At 44.0% G+C, this 17489-nt stretch overlaps 1 protein-coding gene across 1 annotated transcript in view; it reads left to right on the top strand.

Moving 5' to 3' along the window:
* Positions 1 to 17489, top strand: part of ptbp2b (polypyrimidine tract binding protein 2b) — a 68915-nt gene that overhangs the window by 30116 nt on the left and 21310 nt on the right. The window contains exons 6-8 of the mRNA XM_060944302.1: positions 2721 to 2882; positions 2987 to 3097; positions 5525 to 5723. Of these exons, the coding sequence (XP_060800285.1) occupies positions 2721 to 2882; positions 2987 to 3097; positions 5525 to 5723 (472 nt within the window). The remainder of the gene's footprint in view (positions 1 to 2720; positions 2883 to 2986; positions 3098 to 5524; positions 5724 to 17489) is intronic.

The raw sequence follows: 17489 nt of genomic DNA, 5'->3' as shown, positions 1-17489 counted from the left end.
GATGTCGTTAGGCGGCGCAAACCGTGACATCAGTGATCTTTTAAGCGGTAGTCTCACGACCCAGATAGTAAACAATAAACATGGAGGACATGGAGTCGTTAGTGTTGCTGGTCTTGGTGCTGTGGCTTGTTGTCACCGACAACGCCAACAGATACTGGCAAGAGCGTATAGATGAGGCGAGGCGCATAAGGCTTCAGAAATTCTCGTAATTCGTAATTCTTCTTCTTCCGGGTTTGCGGTGTTTACAGATCCCAGCGTGCTCGCGGGGCGTGTGTGGGCATGTGAGGACACTCCTCCTCACCAATCAGTGCACAGGGGAGTGTCTCCTCACGCCCCTAGCCTCACTCAGCTCGGTTTGGCTCGCTTCAGCCCCACTCCAAAACCGTGCGAGTTTTGGGGGCTAAGCAGGGCTGAAGCGAGCTGAGTCGTGCTGTTCTTAGATAGTTGAAATGCGAGCCGTGTCGGGCTGAAGCGAGCTGAAAAAGGGTAGTGGAAAAGGGCCATAATGGGCTATAGGCCTGTATGCTTTTGCATGAAACTGTTAATGTTGTGGTTTAATGCTTCTCGAATTTAAATATTGTATATGTTGATATTAAGGGGCGGCACGGTGGTGTAGTGGTTAGCGCTGTCGCCTCACAGCAAGAAGGGTCGGGTTCGAGCCCCGTGGCCGGCGAGGGCCTTTGTGTGGAGTTTGCATGTTCTCCCCGTGTCCGCGTGGGTTTCCTCCGGGTGCTCCGGTTTCCCCCACAGTCCAAAGACACATGCAGGTTAGGTTAACTGGTGACTCTAAATTGACCGTAGGTGTGAATGTGAGTGTGAATGGTTGTGTGTCTATGTGTCAGCCCTGTGATGACTTGGCGACTTGTCCAGGGTGTACCCCGCCTTTCGCCTGTAGTCAGCTGGGATAGGCTCCAGCTTGCCTGCAACCCTGTAGAACAGGATAAAGTGGCTACAGATGAGATGTTGATATCAGAATTACTTTATTAATCCCCGGAGGGAAATTCAAATTTGCATCCAAGCTCCTGAATCAAGGAAGAAGTAAACGTGTCTAAAAATAGAAGATAAAATAGTATTTAAAAAAGAATAAATAAAAATTTAAATAAGTTAAATTACGTAAGTAAAAGCAAAATGAAGTGATTTTTATATACAATGATTCCTATATACATGTATTGCACCTTAGTTAAGGATACAGGGTAAGACAGTGTACCACAGTTATACAGTGGCGTTGTACAGCTTGACAGCAGCAGGTAGGAATGATTTCCTGCGTCTCTCAGTTGTGCAGCGTGGAAGAATCAGCCGTTTACTGAACGTGCTCCTGTGGTTGATCAGCTCCTCATGTAGAGGGTGGGAAGGACAGTCTAAGATTTGTTTTTATTTTGGACAGTGTCCTCTTCTCCAACTACCGCTGTCAGAGAGTCCAGTTCCACGACTACAACATGGCCGGCCTTCCTGATGATCTTACTGAGTCTGTTAGTGTCCTTCACCTTCAAGCCGCTGCCCCAGCAGATGACAGTGTACAGGATGGCGCTGGCCACCACAGACTCCTAGAACATCCACAGCATCGTTCGGCAGATGTTGAAGGACCTCAGCCGTCTCAGAAAATAGACACGGCTCTGGCCCTTTTTTGTATACAGTGTCCACGTTTTTGGACCAGTCCAGTTTATTGTCCAAGTACACCCCCAGGTACTCGTATTCCTCCACCACGTCCACACTGACCCCTTGAATGTTAACAGGGTTCACCGGAGCCCTGATTCTCTTCAGATCGACCACCAGTTCTTTCGTCTTCGTAACGTTGAGCTGTAGGTGGTGGTTCTTGCTCCACGTGACAAAGTTGTCCAAAGCAGATATGTACTGTGATTTTTAACTTCTTTTTTAAAACTTCATTTTTTCAGGCTTTAATCTTAGCTTTTGCTGCAGAGAAAACTCTGGCCATGAGTGATGGAGAAGATCTTGTAGCCTTGTGTAAAGAAGTAGCTAAAGATTTAAAAAAAAAAAAGCCTTGGATGCACTTCACATGGCAAGAAGTATTGCAACTTACAAGCTGATTCATGGACTGAATCAGACAGGCAGTCATTTCTTAAAGACAGTGAACTGAAAAAGAAAAAGCATGCTGCCAACTTATGATGTGTAATTTTTCAGCAATATAATAGTTATGAGCTATGAAATGCACATTGTGTTTTTGTATTAACTAATTTTCAAAAACGCTATCCTGTTTCAGTAATATTTACTGAAAATAAACTTATCAAACATCGTTACCATCTTTAAGTTTTAGTAGTCCTCCACTAGTCAGAGGAGTGGAGCCAGTCAGATGAAATACCCCGCAGTGGTCGTGAGATTTCTTGAAAGTGTGAAAAATTATGTTCTTAAAATTTGAGAAACTTTCAAATTACAAAATATGTGCTATGAATTCTGTGAAAAGGTCTTGGCTTTTGGGGGCCTTCAGCCCCCAGACACCCCAGTGGGGTCGTAGCCTTCCCCCACACCCCCTGGCTTGACGTTCACTTTTTTTTAGATATCCCCAGGGGCATGCCTGTGTATCTAGTAGGCTGTCTGTATACAGCATTTTATTTTTTATGATTATTTTTGTGAACTGTGGTGTTCATGAGGGCCTGAAAGCTACGTCTTGCATTTTACAGCATGTGTGAGAATAATGGGTACGAGCTTGAATTTAATTTAGTTTTTTTTTTTTTGGGGTGTCTGCGCTCTCTCCATGTGGTCAGCGTGCCCAGGCAGTTCTGCAGGCAGTGTGTGCCGTTCAGGAGGGAGGTTCTCCGAGCTCAGACTCAGCAGGAGAGTGTGTGTTAATACCACCGCCAAGTCCAGTCCTGCGCATCATCATCGATAACATGTTCTACCCGGTGACACTGGACGTCCTGCAGCAGGTCAGAGCTTTTCCACGCACCTCTTATCCGTCCATCCATGGCAGGGGGGAAAAACATTGAGTCTCAAACACTGATGCATTACTTGTGCATCTTTTCCCTTTTAGATCTTCTCCAAATTCGGAACAGTGATGAAGATAATCACATTCACTAAAAATAATCAGTTCCAAGCGCTGCTGCAATTCAGCGATCCTGTAAATGCACAACAGGCCAAACTGGTGAGTGAGCTGACAAGACAAAGACGTTTGTGAAACAAGTGTGCATTTGAGCCGCTTGCTCATCCTATCACCTCCAGACAATTCCCATTCAAAATTTAGGAACCGGAAGATTAAAACATCCACTTGTTTAAAAACAGGTGGAGGTTTTAAATGAGGCTGGGGTACCTCTGACAGGGTACGGTAATTTGATTCGTGACCCTCTTACTATGAGGACATGGAAGCCACCTGAAAACTCCACTTTTTTTTTTTGCCTTTTCAGTTAAAATTGCAGACCTATTAAACAAGACAGCAGGACAGCTGATTCACTAAAAGCTAAAGGATGCAGGATGTGAAAGGTGCATTTGTTTCACATAGTGATTTACTTCATGCCAACTTTATCAAGGTAAACTTTGTGTGAGCCAATAGAAATGAAGTCGGCGGGACTGTGTTGTCTTTGGGTGCTAAACAAATGGCGGCGCTCGTTATTAACAAGTCGCAGTCACGTTGTACTTTTTTTGTTAACGTTGCTTTGTGCACATCTGAAACAGATGCTGTCTTATCCTCGTGCGTGTGCTGTGCGGTGTAGTAAAATTCTCTTTCCTTCTCCAAATCTGCCTGCTTGGATTTTCTAGTTAGCAACGTTGGCACCTCTGCTGTAGTAACAGTTGGTGAAAATCCGAAAGTATGAGTGAAAAGCTCAGACTGCGAAAACAAAATCGGAGGGGGAAACAGGGGCTTCAAAGTTTGGGAGAATAGCAGGGTACAAATAATTTACAGCAGGGTGCAAAATGGTAAAATGTCTGCCAGCGGCAGACATAATTCACACACGCGTGTGTGTGTATGTGTATGTATGTATGTGTATGTATATATATATATATATATATATATATATATATATATATATATATATATATATAATATAAAATAGAGAGAGAGATATGCAAGTATGAATTTTTCATGGGGTGGGATGGTTTGGAACAGGCCATCTAAAATTGGGATAACATTTACCCGGGACGGGTATTTGAGGCGGGTCGTCTAGCTTAAGCTTGATTAGCATTGTTACGCACGCCAGTGTTTCCCACAGAAATTTTGGAGACTATGGGGCAGCCCATGGGGGAGGTGCGGGGGTTGTTTAAAATTGAGTGATATGTTAAATAGTAAGTTATTACTGAAAAACTATTGATTTAAAAAAACAGACACTGAGAAATGGTCCTATAAACAACTTTACCAATATAAAAGATTACCAGGACTACAAAAATGCAGAAAAATAGGCTTTACTTATCCAAATGCACCTGTTGGTTCAAAAGTTAAAGTGCAGAGAACCTCACAGCACAACATGAAGTTACCTTAAAATATAATATAAATGCCTCAGCTTTCATGTAAGAAAAAAACTATTAATACTAGTACTGTGTGCAGGCAGTCTCTCCTGAAGACTAAATTAAACAATAATTATAAACTAATAAAATAAATGGCTCCGGCTTCATAGAAGAAAAAAACAATTTGAACAGAATCTCACAGTATGATGCTGAAGCTGCCTAAACAATGGAAAATAAAATACCATTTTGGCAAAAACGTTGGCATCCATTAATTTCTTGTATTAAGTAAAAAAAAATATGTTGCCAGATACTGCTGACGTTTTACAGCCCAAAATATGTTCAAAACCCGCCAAAATGCACTTAAAACCGCCCAGATTGGGCGGGAAACCTCCCAATCTGGCAACACAGGCGGCAGTAAGGGCTGCACTCGTGTCGAGGATGTAAACACAGTTGACGCGGCAACGGACATACATGACATAATGGATGTAATTTACGTTCACAACTTTTTTTGCTGTCAGAAATATTTAATATTAAATTTTGTGACTCGACTGACAATAGCCGGTGGCATAACAAGCCATAGCCGGCGATTTGCCGCCGGTGACCGGCTACTTTTGAGACCGCTGGAGAAATAATTTATTCTATAAGCCCATATAGACTAAGTGTAAATGTGTAATTGAAGTATGTTTTACTTCATTATGCGGACCTCATGCTGTAGGGTTTCATTTTATGGTTGAATACGTAATGATGCAAAAATCCTGTTAAAAGAAGAAATGCTTTCATGGAGGTTGGATGGAGATGGAAAGCAAACTTACCTGACCTAAGAATTCAGTTCAGATAATCACATTTACTTTCAGCAATACAGCTAGACCAAAAAGAAAGAATTGGATGAAAGGAACAGATTGATTGAGGTGAGGTAGAGGTATTAAGTCTCTGATGCAGACTTACCCATTTAATAAAGCTGCGTGCACACAAGGGTCAGTATCATTTTTCAATATTGAACACGGAAAGATTATAGTGCTTTACTAAAGGCATTACAGGAACATGATGAAACTATTTTGCTCCTTCAACACACAGTTAACAAACTCGGTTCAAGGTATAACATGCTGTAACACCTCTTTATCATTGCCCCTAGTCTTTGGATGGACAGAACATCTATAACTCATGTTGCACCCTGCGCATCGACTTCTCCAAGCTGGTCAACTTAAATGTAAAGTACAACAACGATAAGAGTCGAGATTACACAAGACCGGAGCTGCCTGCAGCAGACGGCCAACCTTCAGTTGATCCGACGATGGCTGCTGCACTTGGCAAGGACTCCACATCCCTGCTTGGTAAGACTTGTACACTGATCCAGTGTAGAACCTTGTTTATTGGACACAAATATCAACCTTTATAATCAGAATTGGCCATCCAAAGGAAAGGAATTATTAAAATACAATTTTGTTTTTGAAAGTACCTCATCCTTGTTTCCTCAATTGGCCTTTTCCCCTGTGCACATTCAAAAAGAAGCAAGCCCTGGACTAGACAGTGACTTTCCACTTTAATTCAGGATCTTTCCATTTCAGTTTTACTAAACTCTATTTCAAAACTGGTTTCAGGTTTTCCTGTATGACACGCACTTTAAGGACTTGAGACTGCTTTAAAACACTGTGGTACATATAAAACAAAGAAATACACGTGTAAATTACATTTTGATTTATATTTGTAAAGTGAATAAATGCTAATTCATAAAAATGATCAAAATTCTTAAATTGGCACATTCAAAAATTCAAGAGTGCTTATTTTCTACTTTAACACAAAGATTTTTGTACATTTTATTAATTTTCAAAGAGTTGTTCTGGTGAACTTCTCATTTGAAAGTTTGTGTCTCTTTGGTTAGTTTTAAAACTTATAAAACAATACCTTGTCTGTTGTCCCCCTTTACAGATGCCACCAGCTGTTTAGACTCTGCTCAGGGCTCGGCATTAAGCGCTGCCCGATTGCCCGGGGCAAGTGAAACATGCATTCGGGCAAGTGGGATATGTCCCCAACATGCCCGATTGGGCAAGTTGGAATGAGCATATGGGTGGGGTTTAAAACCTAGAGGTGGATGATGTCACAAAAAACCCAATATATAAATATTCTCAAACACAGTACTGTTAAAAAATCTTGGCACCCTATTGTTTTCTTCATGCAAACTTTTTGTTATAGATTTCTATTTTATGATTTCTATATTATCGAGTAATGAACCCACCGTCTGAGAGACAAACACACCAAACTTTACAACAGCTGCATGCATTTGAAATGGAAATAAATCGACTAAGGTAGGAAAAACTATTTTGGATAAAATTGGGTTACAAGTAAAAAGTAACCAATAACCAAACTTAATAATAAACTTAATCAATAACCAAACTTCAACTCAATCTTCATTTTATGTTGCAATTCACAACTATTCTGTGGTTTTCCTAAATAAATAAAAAATAGTACTTGCAAAATACGGGTCAAGTGGGTTTAAAAGTTAATGTCAAGCCCTGCAGCTTCACTCAAGTCACTCAACTTTAGAAGTTTATAGTAATATTACAGGAAATTTAATAAAAATATATTTCACAAATTTAAGTGTCACTTAAAAATGATTAACAATTCCTTAAATTTTCCACAAAAGAGAGAATATGACTAGTGAACTAATTGCAAGTAATCTAAATGACTAGTAAAATAAGATTGTATTGGCACATGTTGACTGAAGAGTATCATAAACTGAGTATCTGCAATTAATTTGAGTGGTAAAAGAATAATAATATTCCAGAGAGAGAGATACCTGAAAGAGAGGGAGACGCACACAGGGAGAGAGAAAGAGACGCACTCACTCTACACAGTCTCTCTCTCTCTCTCCCCCCCCGTGTGTGTAATGCTGGTCCGGTTGCCATTTTTGTTCACTTCAGCATGGCAGCGTAAATACCGATCTCTGTATGAGAGCAGTGAAGCTACTGGCTAGGACACCCAGCTCAGATACCAAACAGCCAATAGGCACACATGATTCATGGGCAAGCTTCGGAAATCTTCCAACGAAGTTAAAGGCGAAGTCCGACACCGTAATGGCTTATTTAATACAAAATATTTTAGTTTTAATTTGTGCAAATTAACTTTTTGGACATTCCGTTTCAAATACTGGATTCCATGTTTTCCGTCCGTTTACCGCGATCGTGGAAAACCGTCGTCTCTACCTTGGACCAAAAGGGGTCTGTTCCAGAAAGCAGTTTTGTGAATTAACTTGATGGCATTAAGTGAAGATGGATGAAAAATGCAGATTTTTCTGTTCCAGATCGAAGTGTCTCACAAAATGATCAGTTACCTTGGAAGTGTATGTTCTTTAACTAACCTGAGAAATGTCAGTTTTAGCGGAGTTAAGCCTGAACCTGCCTGCTGTCTTTAAAGAGCTGGAAATCCAAGCATGTCTAATTAATGCCATAAATGTCCTGCATTTTTACTTTAACGCCAGCATTGTAACTTTTATATATTTATAGATAGTGAACATTTTGGAAAACCTGTAGTGCACTTGATGTTGAGTCAAATGAAAACCTAAAGTCTGTAACTGAGAGGATCCGAAAGCTGTTTAGAGCATTAAGATGATGTATAAAATTACAAAGTAAGGTCGAAGGTGGGCATAAGCTATTTGAAAATGAAATAATCAGGCACTTTCGTGACACCTATTTGGAATAAATAATGTGAAAATATAAAATAAGGTTTATATCTGAGACTCTGACATGCTTTTCAAGGTTTTTAAATATAGGCCTGGTGAAATGCTGTTAAGTATAAAGAGGTAAATTACTGGGCTTGTACTGTAAGTCTGGAAATGGGCTAGGTGTGTGTTGCATAATCCGTTTACTTAAGCGTATGTGAATTTAATTCATAGCGTTATTATTGTGCATGCAGTTTACTGCATGTAGCCTATTTTTCTATGAACATTTTAGCCTACAAAGTATAATGTTTTGTCTGGCTATCTGAAAAAATTTCTGACTTCAGAACATTTAATTTATCCTCTGACATGAACCAGCCATTATTCCATCCTAATTTGCCATTATCTGAAATATTTTAACAATAATTCCACGAAATCGAGTTGTGAATGAGCTGGTGGCTGATGAGGCACATAGCGCCGAGTTGGGTATAAGCCATGTACGACGAGACTGGGTGGAATAATTGCTTCATTATAGCCGCATTCACTGGATTTTGAGAAATGGAGGTTTGTTTGTGTAGCAGTTCGTATGGGTGGGTGGAGCACAGAAGGACGGCAGGCCAGAACTGAGTTCACAAAACTTGTATTTTCACTTTTCAATGCAAATGTTACTCTCTCAGCCACGCACGCACGCACACACTCAAGTCGTCTGGTTGGGGAGAGGGCCCCTCTGCTCTCGCGCTCTCTCTCCTTAAATAGGGCGCGGTCACTGGGAAGACGCACACAAACAGGTTAATTCATCTCAGGTGTAGTGATTCTGCCATTTACCTTCCCTGACTCCGCCCTCCCGTCACAGACCGGCGCTTGACCACGCCCCCGCTGCCACATACCCCCACCGCCCGACTCAGGCCGGGCGGCTGTCCGGCCTGCAGCCGACTCCCCCCCACCCCCACGACGGGAGAGGAAGTCCGCCACGACCATCTGCGCCCCCGGCCTGTGGACCACCTTGAAATTAAAGGGTTGGAGTGCCAGATACCAACGGGTGATCCGCACGTTGGCATCCTTCATGCGGTGGAGCCACTGGAGGGGTGCGTGGTCCGAACAGAGGGTGAAAGGGCGCCCCAGTAGGTAGTAACGGAGGGCAAGGACCGCTCACTTGATGGCCACACACTCTTTTTCTATTGTGCTGTAGCGCCCCTCACGCACCGACAGCTTCCTGCTGATGTACAGGATGGGGCGGTCCTCCACCTCCTGGGACAAAATGGCCCCCAGCCCTCTGTCCGACGCATTGGTCTGCAACATAAAGGGGAGAGAAAAGTCAGGGGAGTGTAAAAGTGGCCCCCCACACAGTGTAGCCTTTACCTCAGAAAAAGCCCGCTGGCATTGCTCCGTCCACTGGACCGGATCTGGTGCCCCCTTTTTAGTGAGATCAGTCAGCAGGCTGGTAACGTCTGAATAATTAGGTATAAACCTACGATAATAGCCAGCCAGCCCCAGGAACTGTCTCACCCCCTTTTTGGTCTTGGGCCTCGGGCAGGCTGCAATTGCTGTGGTCTTATTAATTTGGGGATGCACCTGCCTGTTGCCCAAGTGGCAGCCCAGATACCGTACTTCCACCTGCCCAATTGCACACTTCTTTGGGTTGGCTGTGAGACCCGCTCGCCTCAGCGACCTAAGGACGGCCCTTAGGTGTTCAAGGTGCCTCGCCCAGTCATTACTATATATGATGTCATCGAGATAGGCGGCCGCATAGGTGGCGTGGGGGCATCCATCAGCCGCTGAAATGTAGCGGGTGCCCAAAACAACCCAAACAGAAGTGTGACGAATTGGTGTAAACCAAACGGTGTGGAAAAGGCAGTTTTCTCTCGGGATAGTGGAGTCAAGGGGATCTGCCAATATCCCTTCGTCAAATCCAGTGTCGAATAAAAGTGAGCCGTGCCGAGTCGATCGAGCAACTCATCAATACGAGGCATTGGGTACGCGTCAAATTTAGACACCGCGTTGACTTTTCTATAGTCCACACAGAACCGGACCAACCTGTCGGCCTTGGGTACCAAGACCACCGGGCTGCTCCAGTCACTGTGGGACTCCTCGACGATGCCCATTTCGAGCATAGTCTCAAGTTCTTCCCGAACCACCCTTTTTTTTTTTTTTTTTTTTTTTTTTGGGTGTGTGTGTGTGTTCGGGTAGCCTGTAAGGGTGGCTACGCACTACCACCCCCGGGGGCGTCTCTGTGGTGCTCTATGAGGTTAGTGCGACCGGGCAGGGGCGAGAACACATCCGAAAACTCAGTCTGCAACTGGGCGACCTCCGTGAGTTGGGGCGGGGAGAGGTGGTCTCCACAGGGGACCGGAGAGGTACGGGATGCCAATGCCCCTTTTTGAACCTCCGGCCCCAGCTCCGCCTTCTCCGGAACCACCGACAGCAACGCCACGGGGACCTCCTCATTCCAGAGTTTCAGCAGATTGAGGTGGTAAATTTGTAGCGCCCCATCCCTGACCGTTCGCCTCATCTCGTAGTCGACGTCCCCAACTCGCCGTGTGATCTCAAAGGGACCTTGCCACTTGGCGACCAATTTGGAGCTCGAAGTGGGCAACAGTACAAGTACTTTATCTCCCTGGGTGAACTCCCTAAGGCGCGTACCCTTATACAGGCGGGCTTGCTGTTCCTGGGCCTGCCGCAAATTCTCCTGAGTTAGGTGGGTGAGCATGTGGAGTTTTGCGCGCAGGTCCATAATGTATTGAATTTCGTTCTTGCTTTGTGAAGGTCCCTCCTCCCAATTTTCCCGCGGCACGTCTAAGATGCCGCGCGGCTTACGCCCATATAATAATTCGAACGGGGAGAACCCCGTGGAGGCTTGGGGAACCTCTCGCACTGAGAACAACAAGGGCTTGAGCCACTTATCCCAATTACGTGCGTCCTCACTTATGAATTTTTTAATGATATTTTTGAGGGTGCGATTGAACCGTTCCACTAAACCGTCCGTTTGTGGATGATACACGCTCGTGCGGATCGGCTTAATCCCCAATAACCCATACAGTTCGCGCAGTGTCCGTGACACAAATGTAGTGCCTTGATCAGTCAATCTCTTTCGGGATTCAGACTCGTGAGATAACGCGGAAGAGTGCCTCTGCAATACTGCGTGCTGAGATATTGCGCAGAGGCACTGCTTCCGGGTATCGCGTTGCATAGTCCACACCAGAACTAATATAAAGCGGTACCCTCGTGCTGACCGATCTAATGGCCTGACGAGATCCATCCCAATTCTCTCAAACGGGGTCTCGATCAACGGCAGAGGGCGCAAAGGTGCTTTTGGAATGGCCGCTGGATTTACTAACTGGCATTCGCGGCACGCCGTACACCACCTACGGACATCGCTGCGAATCCCCGGCCAATAGAATCAGGCCATTATTCGGGCTAGTGTCTTATCCTGCCCTAAGTGTCCAGCTATGGGATTAAAGTGAGCCGCCTGGAATACCAATTCCCGGTGGCTCTTCGGAATCAAAAGCTGCGTGACTCGCTCTTTAGTTTGAGTGTCCTGCGTCACTCGGTATAACCTATCCTTCATAATCGCGAAGTAGGGGAAGGACGGGGTGGCGTTCGGCTGAGCGTTTGACCATCGATTACTCTCACTTGGTCAAACGCATGTCGCAGAGTCTCGTCTCGCGATTGTTCTAATGGGAAATCTGCGAGGGATTCTCCAATAGAGAGAGGAGGAGCCGGCGGCTCCTCACTCTGACGCGGAGATGATGTGGATGGCTCTGTGACAGCTGCTCCCGCCAAAGCGACACCGGGACCTCCCCCTGTCAAATGGCAGGACCCACTGTTTACTAAGCGTCGCTCTTGCTCCGTCCGGAGGGTGACGAGCACCTGGTGCTGGCTTTGCTGGGCCGTGGCGAGGGCGTGGACCAGGTTGGCGAATGGGGAGGACTCCATGGGGCTGTTCGGCTGGTGCTCCACTTTCCCGGGTTTCGGCGCCACTGTATGAGTGGGTGGAGCACAGAAGGACGGCAGGCCAGAACTGAGTTCACAAAACCTTTTTTTTTTTTCCACTTTTCAGTGCAAATGTTACTCTCTCAGCCACACACGCACGCACACACTCAAGTCGTCTGGTTGGGGAGAGGGCCCCTCTGCTCTCGCGCTCTCTCCTTAAATAGGGTGCGGTCACTGGGAAGACACACACAAACAGGTTAATTCATGTCAGGTGTAGTGATTCTGCCACTTACCTTCCCTGACTCCGCCCTCCTGTCACAGACTGGCGCTTGACCATGCCCCCGCTGCCAGAGTTTGTTTTTTAGCGCAAATTCGATAGATAAAAACTTTATACAAAACGTCCGACAAAATAATTTCCGCTTAGGTTGACTTCTTAAGAACCTATTGATGGCTGCACAAATAGACTTTAGTGGGTTTTTTTTTTGGTTGAAAGTTCTGTCTTGCTGAGATATAGAATAGCTTTAGACATTTAGTTTCACTTTAGACACTGAAATGTCAAGGACGAATTCAGTGATGTAATTTTCAAACTACTTTTGAGGTTTTGAACCAGTCTAAAAAAACAAACAAAAAAAAAATCCAAACTTATTTTAATGCTTGTAAAGAAACTGGCAAAATGACAGTAGCAATTTGTGAAATGTGTTGCTATAATACGTCTTGAAAAATAAAAATAAGATGCGTTCTTACCATCAAATACTTTTTGTATTTTTTGGGGGGTTTGGTTTTCAAATAGTGTTGGTTGGTTCAGCAACATGCTCTGACATTTTGTTTTCTCTACTCACAGTATATGAGCTCGTAGTAGAGTAGCCAGTCAGAGCATGTGATTGCTCATGTCCAGTGAATTTGGATAGAATATATACACTACCATTCAAAAGTTTGGGGTCACTTTGAAATTTCCTTATTTTTGAAAGAAAAGCACTGTTCTTTTCAATGAAGCTCACTTTAAACTAATCAGAAATCCACTCTATACATTGCTAATGTGGTCAATGACTATTCTAGCTGCAAATGTCTGGTTTTTGGTGCAATATCTCCATAGGTGTATAGAGGCCCATTTCCAGCAACTATCACGCCAGTGTTCTAATGGTACAATGTGTTTGCTCATTGCCTCAGAAGGCTAATGGATGATTAGAAAACCCTTGTACAATCATGTTAGCACAGCTGAAAACAGTTGAGCTCTTTAGAGAAGCTATAAAACTGACCTTCCTTTGAGCAGATTGAGTTTCTGGAGCATCACATTTGTGGGGTCGATTAAATGCTCAAAATGGCCAGAAAAATGTCTTGACTATATTTTCTATTCATTTTACAACTTATGGTGGTAAATAAAAGTGTGACTTTTCATGGAAAACACAAAATTGTCTGGGTGACCCCAAACTTTTGAACGGTAGTGTATAAACACACTTGTTATGCGGTCATTGATTGTGGAAAGCATTGTTTCTTAACCTGCATAAACAGTAATTTTAACTTGAATTCATCAAACTTTACAGCTGTACACTGAACTATGGCCCAAACAAATTAACATTTTTTTTTAAACCAAAAAGAAAAGAGAGAAAACAGTAAGTGTAATTAAAACTTTTCTCTCTGGAGATTCACATCTGTAGATATTCGTCCTTCTGCATTCATACAGTATGTGGCATCTATTGATGTGGTACATTTCTATTGAGGAGACGGTACAACAAACTTTAAATTGGTATTTCGTCAGTTCATCTTGGTTCACTGAAACCAGTAGGTGTCCAAAACATTCAATAGGAGTGTGTTGAAGATTAGATCATTGTAGCTCATACTTGAATTCAGTCTTTTTTTTTTTTATTATTATTAGTGTTGCACAGATTCACGAATTATTAGGGCCCGAGCCCTATGGGCGAAGGCCCTATTGTTCTTGTAAGAGTTCACTATTATTCTTCTTCTTCCGTCTTCTTCTTCTTCTTCTTCTTCTTCTTTATTTTTCTCCGCTGTTGGGCCATTTTCGGGGCGCTTGCCATGGGCGAAAACGCACGAAATTTGGCACCAGTTCCGAGAATTGCCACCGCTACTCAGAACCAGAAGCCCAAACTTGGCCGGGGCTCAGGGCCTCTATAGCGCCCCCTAAGTCGTTGTGATTTTGGCCTCCCGCATTAAGGTGCCTGGGTGCCATGTAGTTTGTAGTAGTGGCATGCCATTTGGTACGCATATGTATCTCACTAAGCCGGACAAAAATGTAATGCCAATGCATTAGCCACGCCCAACAGGAAGTGAGGTAATTTCACTTTTGTGCGAAATGCATGGCCACGAAGACGGCGCAACTCCTCCTAGACCGTTCATAGGAATGTCACCAAACTTGATACACATCATCTACAGAAATGGCTGACAAAAGTTACTAAATACGTTTCACGTAGGATAAACCGTTCAGAAGTTATACGTCAATCAATTTTCGATGCAAAATTTTACATGCTTAGAAATTCATAAATCTTCTGATTGCTCAAAACTGCTCATACTTCACACGCAAATCACTCTTTGGGCTTCTGACATGTTACCCTATTTCTGTGATATTTCACCACTGGGGGCGCTATTTTTGGGCAAAAAATCCAATCTTTCCTCAAATTTGGTCAAACTTCACGGCCACCCTCTTACTACCTCCCATGTCATGTATACCACATTTTGGGAATTTTCGTCCATGGGGGGCGCTGTTTTTGGCCGACGCAATTGCTCCAAAACGGGTTTTTGGTAAATAATTCCATAATGCTTTTCCTTCACACCACTACCTTGTGATAGTACGTTGCTGTTGTAGACACTTATTTTTCCAACTCATAATCGCTCATGTACAGCATAGCGCCACCTACTGACATGGGAAAAACCAGAAAATTTATTCTTCAAAAATCTTTATCTCATCTTCTATTTACTCAATTGTCATCAAACTTCATACGCAAACTCTTCATAGCTCACCTGACATCTACGCCAAATTTTGTGCACTTTCGCCCCTGGGGGTGCTGGTTATGGCAAAAATGATATTGCAGCTTCTGATTTGTCAAACTTGCCAAGCAAACTCTTTACAAGACCCTTATTGGGGCGCTTGCCATGGTCGACAATGCACGAAATTTGGCTCCCTTTTCCTTAGACTGCCACCGCTACTGAGAACCAGAAGCCCAGATCCAGGCGGGCCTCAGGGCCTCTATAGCGCCCCCCGAGCACCGTACAGTGCGCGACCCTATTGTTGCCATGTGTCCAATTCTGTGCTTTGTCGCCATTGTGGGAGTAATGTCTCTTGCCGAAGAAGCTGTGGAAGGTATTTCGCGGGGACGCATGCCCCCGCCCCCCTTGGCCGCTGGCGCGAGGGCCCGTCGAGGCCGCTTGCGGCTTTAATATTATATTCCTCCTGATATTGCTGGTACTCGTATTACATAATATTGATGTGAACAAAATAACAATTGTGTAAGTGTTCACCACTGTGGAGAGCAACTAAAAACAGTAACTGCCCTTTTGTTCCCCTGCTAGTTTCTGTTAGCTGATGCAGGTTGTTGTCCCTGGGCAGGGTTGTCCCCAGGAAAAAAAAAAAAATCACAGTGGTGGTAATGATGCGGAGCCCAGCACAGAGGGCGGAGGCATGCTTCCCCAGAAAATTTTGAAATTGGAGACTTCAAATGGTGCGTTCTGGTGGCATCTCGGGCTGACTTAGGCACAATTCAACATTTATTAAATTTGCCGTTTTTTACCTTGTCAAATATGCAAGTGGCAAAATTAGATTTGAAATGAAAACACTTTGTAGCATGCCTTTTCATTTTCCAATTCCAGGATGCCAGGAAGAGAATTGAGGTCAAATCATGCAACAGCACCATCTAGTGACCAGCACCTAGAACATGGTTTTATGTATGGTTGAGTGTCAGGCAGTGAAACCCTTTACTTTCACTTCTGGGTTGAGTACCAGGATAATCTAGACCTATATATTACAATATCTTCCTATTTCTACAGTGATTACTCACAGGGTGGCCGCGGGTCCTTAAAAAGTCTTAAATTTAATTTTCCTAAAATAAGGCCATTAAAACGTCTTAAATTGTCTTAAATTTCAAACCCCGTGGTCTTAAATTTTCAATCTTAAATTTATGGAGATTTTACTCAGCCATATCGTTAAAATGTGGTATACTTTGGATGGGGGAAAAAGTTTAATCGTTTTTGATGCTCACAATTATACCGCGCAGGCTCCGAATCCACCGGTTGCTAGACACATGCGTGCTTGACAACCGCTCAGTGCCTGATCTGTTGATGGAAGGTAGTTCGAGCCACAATGGGTAAATGTAAATTTAATGATAACTGGCTGCAAGATGCAAAATACTCGTGGTGGCTGTAAGACTTAAGTTGGGCACAATGGGGATAAGAGCGGTGGACTCTTGTATGAAGAGCGCCAAGCACGTTGCTTTTGCTAAAGGCCGCGAGCATCAGCCTCAAATATCCGACTTCAGCGCTGCCACCGCTAACGGTCGTGGAGAAGAGGATAGATCTGTGAGATGGAAGAGAATATTGTGTGTGAGAGAGAGAGAATATATTCTATTGCGTGCATGTGAGAGAATAGTATTGTTTGTGTGGGTATCGTTCCAAGTGTTTTAAGAAGTGCAAGTGAGCATACCTTTCAAGTGAGTGAGCTGAAGTTTTAGGTGTATGTGCATTCACATTGTTTAACTGTTGTTCTATTTCCTTCACTCCAGACCACCAGGGCGGTGCTAAAAGCACTAGTGGAAGGATCTTTGCATCCACGCGTTTCGAGAGTCGCATACAAAAGTTGTCATCTCATGACGTATGACGTGCCTGCCTATATAAGGCAACGTCCCACGTCATCTTTTTTTCTCGCATTGGAATCGCATCTTTTATATTGGAATTGTGTTCACTGTGGGAATACCTGCGACAATCTACAGTGCAGCTCGTGACTGAAGAGGACTTCAGTGGGACTCGACTCCATGCGAGCTGTTTGGTCGCTAAGGTAACTTGTTTTATGCATCGATAGTCACTGAATCTTGGCTGCCAAGTTTTCAGGGGCGGCTATTATATCGGTCTTGTCACAAACTGCTCGGTTGCCAGCAGGTTTGTCAGTGTTGAGCGAGTTAGTGAATTGGTTGCCAATAATGTTAATGTGTACTTACAACTTTACGTGAGCATCAGTTTTCTGGCTGCTAGTAAATCGTTGTCTGTAGCGGTAAAGTTGCGCTTGCGAACTTGCTAGCCTTGGTTGCCAGGCTAGCAAGCAGCGCTACACCTTGCTTCTTTTCTAAACAAAAAAAAAATCGCGGGTGAGTAGACACTGAGATGGATTCAGTGAGGTGTTCCACTTGCCCCAATCTAATGGAGGTGCTGGATGCACATGATCGCTGTGCGGAGTGCCTTGGCATGCAACATCTAAGGGAGGCAATGTCTGATCCATGCCCTTCCTGTGCGTTAATGCCGCTTACTGTTAGACAGGTGCGGTTGGCTGATGTGGAACGTGCGTCTAGCAGTT

Source organism: Neoarius graeffei, chromosome 17 (genome assembly GCF_027579695.1).
Source record: "Neoarius graeffei isolate fNeoGra1 chromosome 17, fNeoGra1.pri, whole genome shotgun sequence".
Classification (NCBI taxonomy): Eukaryota; Metazoa; Chordata; class Actinopteri; order Siluriformes; family Ariidae; genus Neoarius; species Neoarius graeffei.
Note: the sequence above shows the minus strand (reverse complement) of the source record. Positions and strands in the feature narration are given on the sequence as shown.